At 41.5% G+C, this 12,093-nt stretch overlaps 1 protein-coding gene across 2 annotated transcripts in view; it reads right to left on the reverse strand.

The window, feature by feature from the left end:
* Positions 1-406: 406 nt before the first annotated feature.
* The window catches only part of PGK1 (phosphoglycerate kinase 1), a 23,256-nt gene continuing 11,569 nt past the window's right edge, over positions 407-12,093 (reverse strand). The window contains exons 5-11 of one of the 2 annotated variants that reach the window (XM_008065296.2): positions 8,176-8,279; positions 7,399-7,518; positions 3,423-3,537; positions 3,002-3,181; positions 1,616-1,793; positions 1,259-1,357; positions 407-891 (exon numbers count right to left, since the gene is read on the reverse strand). In XM_008065296.2, the coding sequence (XP_008063487.1) occupies positions 851-891; positions 1,259-1,357; positions 1,616-1,793; positions 3,002-3,181; positions 3,423-3,537; positions 7,399-7,518; positions 8,176-8,279 (837 nt within the window). In that variant the 3' untranslated portion in view covers positions 407-850. The remainder of the gene's footprint in view (positions 892-1,258; positions 1,358-1,615; positions 1,794-3,001; positions 3,182-3,422; positions 3,538-7,398; positions 7,519-8,175; positions 8,280-12,093) is intronic. The other variant, XM_021716159.1, reaches the window with a different exon arrangement.

The raw sequence follows: 12,093 nt of genomic DNA on the forward strand, positions 1-12,093 counted from the left end.
CAAAAAAAAAAAAAAAAAAAAAGACCAGACTGGGAAACTTGGCAAGATCTCATCTCTATAATAAATCAAAAAATTAGCTGAGTGTGGTGCTGTGTGCCTGTAGTTCCAGCTACTTGGAAGGTTGAGGCAGAAGGTCAAGGCTGTGGTGGCCGTGAGCATGCCACTGCACTCCAGCCTGGGCCACAGAGTGAGACTCCAACTCAAAAAAATAAAATAAAATTTAGAATAAAGCACTAGCACAGAGTCTGCCATAAGTAGGCCCTTGATAAGGAGTAGACATTTATCTAATTGTCCCACCTCCCCACTGCTGCTGCCCCACTTCTTGCATTCAGAAATGTAAATATTTGATCCCTTCCTCAAGATTCTATTCTCACTCTTCCTAATAAAGTATGACAGGAAAAAAAAATCATGGTTTCAATGGACATTTTTATTGTTTATTTAATAGATCATCAACTTTGTTTCCCTACCTACAACTGGGATTTCGTCTTGTTTCCATGCTGAGTAGTGAAAACAGCAACAAAGCTAATCAGAACAAGCTACTTCAAAAAAAAGAACTAAGCTAGCACAGCTCACTTTTAACAAGCAAAATAAAAATATATGCACTCTAGAATGCAAAATGATTTAGTCACTAAGAAATTCAAATGGGATCTTGAAGAATGTAGGCAAGTCCAGGGTGCGGTAAAGATGAGTTGAGATGCTGTGCAACTGCTTAAGGGTTCCTGGTGCTGCATCTCTTGGCCACTAGCAGAATCTTGACATGGAAAAAGCTTTTAGCTAATACCAGATGGAGATGCAGAAAACACTAAGGTGACTTAGGGGCTGTGCACAGGAACCAAAAGGCAGGAAAGTACTAAATATTGCTGAGAGCATCCACCCCAGGAAGAACTTTACCTGTTTTTGAGAGAGCACACACACAGAGAGAGCATTATTATAGGGCCAGATATGCCCCTATTTTCCCAGTAACATGTCAGCTTCTTTAGGATATATGGCCAGGAGTCAGGCAACTCTTGCATTTTGGGTCTCAGATCTACTAGAACAAGACTCTTTAGGAATAAGTTTCTATCTGACCCTCCCCACCTCAGATGGATTCCAGGAGCTTTATTTGAAGTTCCTCCATTTATACTGCCCAGCTAATAATGACTGCTACTGACAACACTACCTACTAACTTGCTCTACCCACCTTTCACTGCAGTCCTTCCTTTACCACCCAAAAAGCAAAAAAAAAAAAAAAAAAAAAAAAAACGGGCAAGAACCTCACCTTCCAGGAGCTCCAAACTGGCACCACCCCCAGTGCTCACATGGCTAACTTTATCCTCCGTGTTCCATTTAGCACAGCAAGTTGCGGTATCTCCACCACCTGTTGAATTAAAGCCAGGTAAAAAAGGGAAAGGGGAGAAAAGAAAAAATGAATTGGCACCAAAACTTTAAGGAATGTGTTTTCCAACCCAAAAGGTAGCTGATAATCCCCCAACTGCATCTCACTAAGAGGGTCCTCCACGAATGACCCACCTGTTTAACTCTCAAGAGATAAAGAAAAGTTTGCCCTTCTACTTTTCTCTGATCAGAATTCTGCCAGCTCACACTGGTATTAGCTTTATACAACAGGATCCCTTACCGATGATGGTGATGCAGCCCCTTGAAGTGGCTTTTACCACATCATCCATGAGGGCTTTGGTTCCCCGGGCAAAAGCTTCCCATTCAAATACCCCCACAGGTCCATTCCACACAATCTGCTTAGCTCGAGCGACAGCCTCAGCATACTTCTTGCTGCTCTCAGGACCACAGTCCAAGCCCTGAGGAGTAAAGTTAAAAGAGCGGATGAGCTACCAAGAGAAGCTACTTAGAGGAGCAAATACCACTTCCATTGAGACCTGAACTCAAGGTTGAGCACCAGAGTTTCTTCTAGAACCAAAAATGTACCTTTCAGTCTTTAAAATTATAAACATGTTGATACCCTTAGACTCAAAAATTCTAGTTTACAAAAGATCAAGTCTAAGGGGAAATCTCAAGTTACTAATAAAAACATTCTTAGCCACATTATTTATGATAAGGAAGAACTAGATCAATGGTTCTCAAACAGGGTCAATTCTGCCCCCCTGCAATGAACACTTGGTAATGTCTGGAGACATTTTTGGTTGTCACAACTTGGGGTGGAGGGGCGTGCTTACTGGCATCTGGTAGCCACGGATGCTTTAATCATCCTGCAGTTCAACAACAGTTCCCCACCACAAAAACTGAGATGTTGAGAAATGTTGAACTAGATCAGTAGTTCTCAAACTGCCATGTATCAGAATAACCAGAGTTGCACGTTTAAACACAACTTGCTGGGGCCTGACCCAGAGTTTCTGATTCAGGAGGTCTGAGGCAGAGGCTAAGAACTTGCATTTTTTAACAAGTTCCAAAAACGATGCTGATTTTGCTGGTCTTGGGACCACACTTTGAGAAATACTGAGCTAAATAATACCCAAATGTCTAACAAAAGAAAAATGCCTAAGCAAACTAGCATGTCAACATGATATGTTTTTATATAGCTATCAAAATGATAATATGTAGGAAACACTAAAGTCAACTATTTATATTAGTCTTTAATATACACATACATTTCTTCCTGTTTGTAATCAGTTTACTTCTATCTTAATTTTTTCATAATAAAGTTTTCTTATATAGGTTTCTAGGTAACAACATAATCCACAACAACCCAAACCATGAAAGTACTTAGCACTGTCTCAAACACACTGTAAGTTCTTAATAAACATTAAAAAGATGAAGAAAAAACAAAAAATGGTTCTGTGCCCACATTACTGATGAAGACAACAGTAATCCAATACCAGTGCTTTCCCCCCATGGATTCTCCCACAAAGAGGGCCTCACTATAACATTTGGAGCTCTCTCTGACAGAGATCTCCTACAGAGATTGTTTTAAAATACTCGTTTGTTGGCTGAATGAATGATTAAAAAAAGTTTCTGTTCATTCACACTATCAATCACCCAAGTGACTCACCATCCAGCCAGCGGGTATGCCAGTAGCCACAGTGGCTTGGCCAGTCTTGGCATTCTCATCAAACTTGTCAGCAGTGACAAAGTCAACAGGCAAGGTAATCTTCACAACATTCTTCTCAGCTTTAGACATTAGGTCTTTGACAATCTTGGCTCCCTCTTCATCAAACAGAGAAGTGCCAATCTACACAATGGAACCAAGATGATGAAAATCAGCCTCTTTACTAAGAACACAACTGCCTCACAAAGCAGACATGAACCAGATAAAATAAGGAACAATGCAAAGTCAAAAGAACAACTCGCCAAAACAATAAGGGATTATTTAGGGCTCAAGTCAAAAGCCGATTTTCTTTTTACATTTACACAACTAGGTATGCTATTCTTATGGAGAGCTATTTCACATTCATGTGGCATTGGTTTCCTACCTCCATGTTGTTGAGCACCTTAAGGAAGGTAAAAGCCATCCCACCACCAATAATCATTTCATTGACCTTGTCCAGCATATTATTGATCAGCTGAATCTTGTCTGCAACTTTAGCTCTGGAAGAGAAAGCAAGAATCATCACTAAATGTACAATGAACTAAGGAAGAGATGTTACACAGAACCCGAGTTTTTATATCAAAGCATAGGAATAGAAATACGCCTCAAAGTGGCAAAAGAACTACCTAATTTTGCCTTATGCTTCTCCTACCCAAAAGGTCAGTACATTTCTAAGAAATCCTTTAAATGTATGGCTCCAGACTAAGAAGAAGAGCCTCACCCCCATACACACACAAAAATTCAGAGGGTCAAGATTGTTGTGTCCAAGCAAGATTGCTAATTGTGGGAACCCTGAGCCAACTCAGAACTAGCCTAACTTTAAAGCAAGGATCAGATTGTATACCATACAAATATATTCTGGCTGGGCTCGGTGGCTCAGCCTGTAATCCCGCGCCTTTGGGAGGCTGAGGTAAGTGGATTGCCCGAGTCTGCGGGTTCGAGACCCACCTGGGCAGCGAGACCTCATCTCTACAATAAACCAAAAAAAATCAGCCGGGCGTGGTAGCGCGCACCTGTAATTCCGGCTACTCAGAAGGCTGAGGCAGAAGGATCGCCGGAGTCCAGCAGGTCGAGGCTGCGGTGGCCGGGAGCGGCCACTGCACTCCAGTAAAAAAAAAAACAAATATATTCTGAACAAAACCAGATATCCCTAGTCTAAATTCACACCCTATGTTCAGTTGCTGGCACATTTTCTTTATGGCATTAATTTCTGTTGGACTACCTGTTTCACCACATTATTGGTCACCTACTGTGTGCCAAGCACTGTCCTAGGTCTTTAGAAACATCAGTAGGCAAAAGATCCCCATCCTTTGGGAGATTATCTTCTAGTAGAGGGAAGTAAGACAATAAATATATATACACCTTTCACCTCCATGAGAGAAAAAAACCAAACTAAAGAAAAACAAATAGCTTGACTTCCATAAGTATTTCCATATATCTAAATCCCAATTCCATGGACAAATCACCTTCAGTCTGTTTCCCTCTTCATTCAGTACATAAGATGGCTACATTGTGAAAAACCCTATGCTAGGGTGTGTGAAATGGAGTATGAAACAACAGTGATGTGGAGGAATGGATGACAAGAGATTATTTATTTCACTAGTAAAGATTGATCACCAAAAAGGGTAAGGATGGATTGGTTGTTTTAGACATATACATACGTACATACATACATACATACATACAATAAGTAAAAGGGAGAAAAGAGGCTCAATTTCTTCTAAAGAATGGGATAGCTTACAGCAAAAGTACCTATTTTTTCAACAAATCAATAGAATGGAAATAAGAGAGGACTATTATAGAATAAAAGAGCTAACAACCAAAGGATGCATGAACTTCAACTGAATCCTTATTCAAACAAACCAACTGTAAAAGACATTTCCCAGGTGATCAAGAACACGTGAATACAGACTGGGTACTAGATGATAACAAAATTATTAAATTTATTGGGTATAATATGGTGGTTATTTAAAAGAAATTTCCTTATCAATTACAAGGTGCATACAGAAGTATTACAGGTTGTGAATCCCTAATCTGAAAATCTAAAAGTTCAAAATCCAAAACTTTTTGAGCACCATCAGGATGATGCTGCAAGGAAATTATCATTGTTTCGGATTTCAGATTATCAGATTAGGATGCTCAACTCATAAGTATAATGCAAATATTAAGGAAAAAAACTGAAATCCATAACACTTGCAAGCACTTCAGATAAGGGCTACTCAACCTGTTTGAGTCAAAGTATATAATGTCTAAGGTTTGCTTAAAAATACTACTGACTCCCCCCCCCCGGCAAAAAAAAGGGTTAAGTCATAAATAAAACAAGTTTAGCAAAAATGGCAATTAAATGTTGAAGAAGGGTAACGGATACTTGGTAGTTTATTATACTCTCTCAACTCCTGTACATGTTGGAGTGTTTCCACAATAAAGGTTTTTTTTAATAAAATGTAAAATTCTCCTGAAAATTATTAATAGCCTAGGGAGATTAAAAAGTGGCAAAAAAAAGCCGGGCTCGGTGGCTCAGCCTGTAATCCTGTGCCTTTGGGAGGCTGAGGTTAGTGGATTGCCTGAGCCCGTGGGTTCAAGACCCGCCTGGGCAATTGGCAAGAGCTCATCTCTACAATAAATCAAAAAAATTAGCCAGGCATGGTAGCGCGCGCCTGTAGTTCCAGCTACTTGGAAGGCTTAGGTGGAAGAATCGCCGGAGCCCAGCAGGTCGAGGCTGCAGTGGCCGGGAGCAGCCACTGCACTCCAGTCTGGGCGACAGTGAGACTCCAACTCAAAAAAAAAAAAACCTCCACATCAACTTCCCTGACACAGCGATTTCAGTCTGAGTCTAAAAATTTAACCACAACCACTAGGTGCCACTCACTCTCATATTCCAAGTCTACAGAAAGTTGGAGAACAAAGTCAGATGGCTCAAATCCAAACCTGCAGGGAAGCAATGATCAGAGCCTGACCTTTATAACCCAGTGTACAAGAGAGGCAATGCTTACAGGCATAGACCTTTTTGCAAGAACAAGACACAATAACCTGTATCCACCTGAATTATTTTGAGGACCCTGAAACTGGGCTCATGAAGCCTAGAGAGCAACTATGGAACCTGAAATTGACACCAAACTCCAGAATCAACTTTCATCCAGAAATGCTGGGTATTTTCAATCCCATGGGGAAAAAAAGTCCTGCTCATAGAAGGGATCATGGTCCTCCAGCCAAAAAGAGACTGCTACCTAGATAGCCATACCAACTAACTGGAAGTTATCTTATCCAAGCAGTCCCAGCTCCCTGTTCCTTCTTTATCATTTATCCTCCTTTTGACAATTCCAAAATTTCTAGCTTTAAGCCATTAGAAAATCGCACATGCTGCCTTTTTTATAGGAGAAAAGAAAATACAAAATAGGTAGGTGACTTGGAGAAATAAGGTCTAAATAATATATTAAACACTTTTGAGGCTGGGCACAGTGGCTCACACCTATAATCCCAGCACTTTGGGAGGCGGAGTCAAGAGGTTTACATGAACCCAGGGGTTCAAGACCAGCCTGGGCAACTTGGTGAGACCTTGGCTCTATAATAAATTAAAAAATTAGCTGGCTGTGGTGGCACACGCCTGTAGTTAGTTCCCCAGCTACTTGGAAGGCTGAAGTGGAAGGATCGCCTGAGTCCAGGTCAAGGATGCCATAGCCGTGAACATGCCGCTACATTCCAACCTGGGCAACAGAGTGAGACTTTGACTCAAAAAATAAAAATACAAAGTAAAACACTTATGAAGAGGTTTTCAAAATTATATTCTGCCAGGTTGTATGTATGTGAAATGCTCAAGTGTTTCAAAATTGTTAGATGAGTACCTATGGTGGATCTTTTCCATTCTTCCTCCAGAATCATTTTCTATCCTTCTCTATACTGTTTTGTTCCAGGAAGATGACCTTCACAGACTACGTCAAGGAGCTCTCTTGCCTCCTAGGTTCTCATTGGGTTTTAGCCAATTAAGGGGGAAGAAGGGGTACAGTAGCAGGAGGTTGAAGAGAGATCAAAGTATTTCTTTCTCTGGCCCCCTCCCTGCCAAATGACTACCCCTATGTCCCTTAACCAAAGTACGGTTCCCATCAGAGGGCCCTCTCCATACCAACTACCCTCTCTGAATACTGATAACTATGTCTTCCCCTTCCCTTCAGGCCTATAGATGGTGATGGCTATTGCCAACTTTGTGATTTCCCTAAATGCTACCCTCATCTCTGTATGTAGTATCTTTATTATTATCTTCAGTTATCCAGCGTAACTGTGCTATCTGACAATAAGTCACCCAAGTTATGGCCTACTATCAGGCAAACACTACTTAAAGCATGATCTTAAAGAGTTTTTCATACCCGCCCAGGATGGCCAAGAAGGGTCGCTCTGGGTTCTCCAAGGCTTTGGCAAAGTAGTTCAGCTCCTTCTTCATCAAAAAACCACCAGCCTTCTGTGGCAGACTGACTCCTACCATGGAGCTAGAAAAAACCAAAAACATTCAAATTCTAGTCAATCCCTGCCATTTTCCCAGTCCTAGAGGCCAGCTCCTTATCACAAAATACTTTCATTTCTGAAACTCCAGGAGACCTTGGTTTCCATCCCTAAACTGCAACAAAAAACACTTAGGTACAAAATTAAGAATTTTAACTAATAGTGCAAGGTGGTCAAGGGAAAAGAGTAAAAAGCAATGAACTTAGGTAGAATTTAAGATACCCAATCAATAGTGTTCAGCAGGGCAAAGGTTTAATCACAATAAATAAATAATTGGCCAGCTGACAACAGAGGAGAGGACTCTTCAATCTTCTTCCTACTGACAGAATGAGAGTCTGATCTCACTACGTTCACAAAGGGAGAACTCTGTATGACATCTCTAAAGTAAGCAAGTGTAACCTCTTTCTGAAGCTTCATAAAAACCTCTACAATTGCCAGTATTTTTTTTTACCTTTATTTCCTCTTTGGATCAGAGATATTCAACAAGAGCCACAGTAGAAGTACCAGTTAGACACAGAAGCTGAAAGGATCACAATACAATACAGAACACTCCAAAAGCAACTCAGAGCATGTTTCTGCTCTCCCTCTCCTTCTCAAATAAGCAGAACATTGCTCAGACCAGTATTCAATAAGCTTCTTGGTACCTGTGGGCTCGATGAGCAGTACCAAAAGCATCATTGACATAGACATCCCCTAGCTTGGAAAGTGAAGCTCGGAAAGCTTCTATTTTGGCTGGCTCGGCTTTAACCTGCAAAGAAAAATAAAAAATGGAAAAGTCAAAACAGAAAATGTTGATGGCTCCAAAGACAACTATATATAAAAACATTTCATATCACTAAGAGTCTTCTTGAACATCTCTAAAGACCCTGAGTTAAAGGGACAACAATTTTTTACAACTAGCAACAGCATCTGTTCTTTCTTCCAAATATTCCAAGTCCTTTGGTCATATCTGCATGTTTCTGCTCTCCCTCACCTTCTTCCCTCAAATTGCAAACCTAATATTCCTAAACCATGGTTTAAACTCTTATCACATGAAGCTAACCATATCCCTCTGGCCCCTCCCCAGCCCTTACCCCAATAATCTGATTATCCTTCCCTTGCTTTATCTTGACTCATTTCCTCATTTTAACATATCCTCCTTGTGAAACTTAGTACTATACTCGACTCAAGCTGTTAGCTGCCAGGGCCGTTCTACAAAGAGAAAGAGGCTCTCACACATATGCTTCATAAAAGCAACAAGGGCAAGCTGAGACAGAGAAGGCAGATGGAATCATGGCAACAAAAAAGGACCTCAGATACATTTTAAATTGGCTAATAAGGTCTTTTATAGTCTTCCCTGGAAGTTAGGTATCTTAGAAAACAAGATATACACTTCTACAAAAAGAGGGAGGAAAAATGTATAAGTTAAACAGGGCTTTGAAATGTCAGCTCACCAACAAGGGACCTCCCAAAGGGGACAGAAAGCAAGATGGCAGGATAAGCAAAACAAAGAATTTCTGGCAAAAGACTAAGCAAAGTTTATGCAACTTTGCCAGATGAAGGGGGACTCTGCACAGAGGATTACACAGCACAGAGCAGATGTTCATTTTATTAACTGCCCACTCTTATCCTATACATCAGGAAGGTGAAGGAAGCTGCCACAAAGAACAGGGCTCTACCCTAATGATACAAGGAATGCAAAGGCACTAAAAGAAATTAAAGACTCCATAATCTCTCTAGAATGAAATATCATCTGCCACTAGTGACTGGAAGATGACGTGTAGTAAGGATAATACTCCCTGAATGTAAGGAAACCTGGGTTCCAGGTCCAGCTCTAACACTAATTAACTGTGTACCTATGGGAAGTTGCCCTCGGTCCCTGAAATTTTCCCATCTATCAAAAAGGCTTCATAACCCCTCTATTTAAGATTTAAGGAAAAACTGAGTAAATTGAAAGCTCTTCATAAAAAAAAAAAAAAAAAAAAAAAAAAAAGATGCCACAGGCCAAGTGTCATGGCTTACACTTATAACTCCAGCATCTTGGGAGGCCAAAGTGGAAGGATCACTTGAGGCCAGGAGTTCAAGACCAGCCTGGGCAACTTAGCGAGACTCCTGTCTCTACAAAAAAATTTTAAAATTCAGGATGGGCATGGTGCCTCACGCCTGTAATCACAGCACTTTGGGAGGTCGAGGCGAGAGGACTGCCTGAACCCATGGGTTCAAGACCAGCCTGGGCAATCCAACGAGACTTCTCTACAATAAACCAAAAAATTAGCTGGGCGTGGTAGCACACACCTGTAGTTCCAGCTACTTGGAAGGCTAAGGTGGAGGGATCGCCTGAGCCCAGCAGGTCGAGGCTGCGGTGGACATGAGCAGCACGCCACTGCACTCCAGCCTAGGTAACAAAGTAAGACTCTGACTCAAAAAAAAAACCAATCAGCCAGGTGTGCTGGCTTGTGCCTGTATTCCCAGCTACTTGGGAGGCTGAGGTGGGAGGGTCACTTCAGCCCAGGAATTCAAGGCTGCAGTGAGCCATGACTGTACCACTACACTCCAGCCTGGGCAGCAGATTGAGACCTTGTCTCTAAAAAACAAAAAATAACATCACTATACAACGCAACCATGTAACCAAAAACTATATGTACCACCTAAAGCTATTGAAATAAATAATAAGAACAAGAATAAAAAGAATTTTTTAAAAAGACACCATAGAAATAATAATAATCAGAACTCATTTTTCATTTTTTATTTGCCAATAACTAGAAAAAAAGAGCACGCTTCTAAAAGATTAATGTGGGAGCCGGGCTCGGAGGCTCAGCCTGTAATCCCGCGCCTTTGGGAGGCTGAGGTGAGTGGATTGCCTGAGCCTGCGGGTTCAAGACCTGCCTGGGCAGAGAGACCTCATCTCTACAATAAATCGAAAAATCAACCGGGCGTGGTAGCGCATGCCTGTAATTCCGGCTACTCGGAAGGCTGAGGCGGAAGGATCGCCGGAGCCCAGCAGGTCGAGGCTGCGGTGGCCGGGAGCGGCCACTGCCCTCCAGTCTGGGCGACAATGAGACTCCAACTCAAAAATAAAATAAAATAAAATAAAAGATTAATGTGGGCATAATAGATAAAGGAAAAATTTTATGTCCTCACTTTTTTTTTTTGAGTTGGAGTCTCACTCTGTTGCCCAGGCTAGAGTGCAATGGCATGCTCACAGTCACCGCAGCCTCGACCTGCTGGGTTCAGGCAATCCTTCCACCTCAGCCTTCCAAGTAACTGGAACCACAGGCACATGCCACCACACCCAGCTAATATTTTGGTTTATTGTAGAGATGAGGTCTCACCAAGTTGCCCAGGCTGGACTTGAACCTGTGGGCTCAGGCAATCCTCTCACCTCAGCCTTCCAAAGTGATGGGATTTTAAGCATTAGCCACCACGCCCAGCCTGTCCTCACTTTTTTAATCCATTTTGAACTTATGACTGGCTTCTGCAATTTCAGGTATTGAAAGCCATCAGATACTGACTGTCAAGTCAATTAAATTAAAAAGTCATATCCAGTACTTTGGGAGGCTGAGGTGAAAGAACTGCCTAAGCCCACAGGTTTGAGACCAGCCTGGGCAACTTGGAGAGACCTCAATTCTACAATAAGTAAAAAAAAAAAAAGCAGCCAGGCGTGGTGGTGCATGCTTGTAGTTCCAGCTACTTGTAAGGCTGAGGTGGAAGGATAGCCTGAGACCAGCAGGTCGGGGCTGCGGTGGCCATGAGCAGAGAGCCTCTGCACTCCAGCCTAGGCAACAGAGTGAGACTCCTACTCAAAAAAAAAAAATTAAAAAGTCATAGACTAGCATAGTCAGTTCATCATTTCCTGAATGAAAGGTTTTGCCTCCATTTGCTGGTTACCTCCTGCCATTCCTAAGCCCCAGAGTTTATACATCTTGAGTTCCAGTTTAAAAGGACACCAAATTTTAGGTCAGCATGTGTCTCCTACCACTATAGCAAGACCATGCCAAAGACAGGATAAGGCAAGACCAGCGCCTGTGGTCCTAGCTGGTGGCTAAGAAAAGAAACTGCTTGAAAGCAAGTGCTCCCAGTGACCTTAAGAAATGTGAGAAGTCCAAAGGGGACTGAAATACTGGCCTCAGATGATCTTGTTCTCCAAGCCACTAAAGACCAGAAGAGTGGAAAGTTCTAAAAAGTGCCTTCAGCTTCCCTTCTGGCCACTTGGCAAATTCAAAATTATTCTCAAATAGCCAGTTTTATCATATAATATTTAAAATATTAACTATCTGACCCTTTATAGAAGTTTGCTGATCTAATGAATGGAGCTACAAGCCCAGCAACAGCACAGCATCACTGCCTCTAACTTCAGTCAAGTGACTTCCTTCCTAAAACTTTGTTCCTTTATGAAATAAGATGATTCCTGTACCTCCTTATATTAAACTGAGATTTAGAAGAAAAAGTTTTATACTTCTCAAGAAAATGCCTTAAATCCAAGTGTGATATCATCTTGACCATCATATTCACTAAATGTTCTTACACCCCCCACCAAAGGTGTCCACATCTTTTTCTTTTTTTTTTTTTTTTTTTTTTTTGTT

Source organism: Carlito syrichta, unplaced genomic scaffold (genome assembly GCF_000164805.1).
Source record: "Carlito syrichta isolate Samal-C Ts95f unplaced genomic scaffold, Tarsius_syrichta-2.0.1 Scaffold308206, whole genome shotgun sequence".
NCBI classification, from domain to species: Eukaryota; Metazoa; Chordata; class Mammalia; order Primates; family Tarsiidae; genus Carlito; species Carlito syrichta.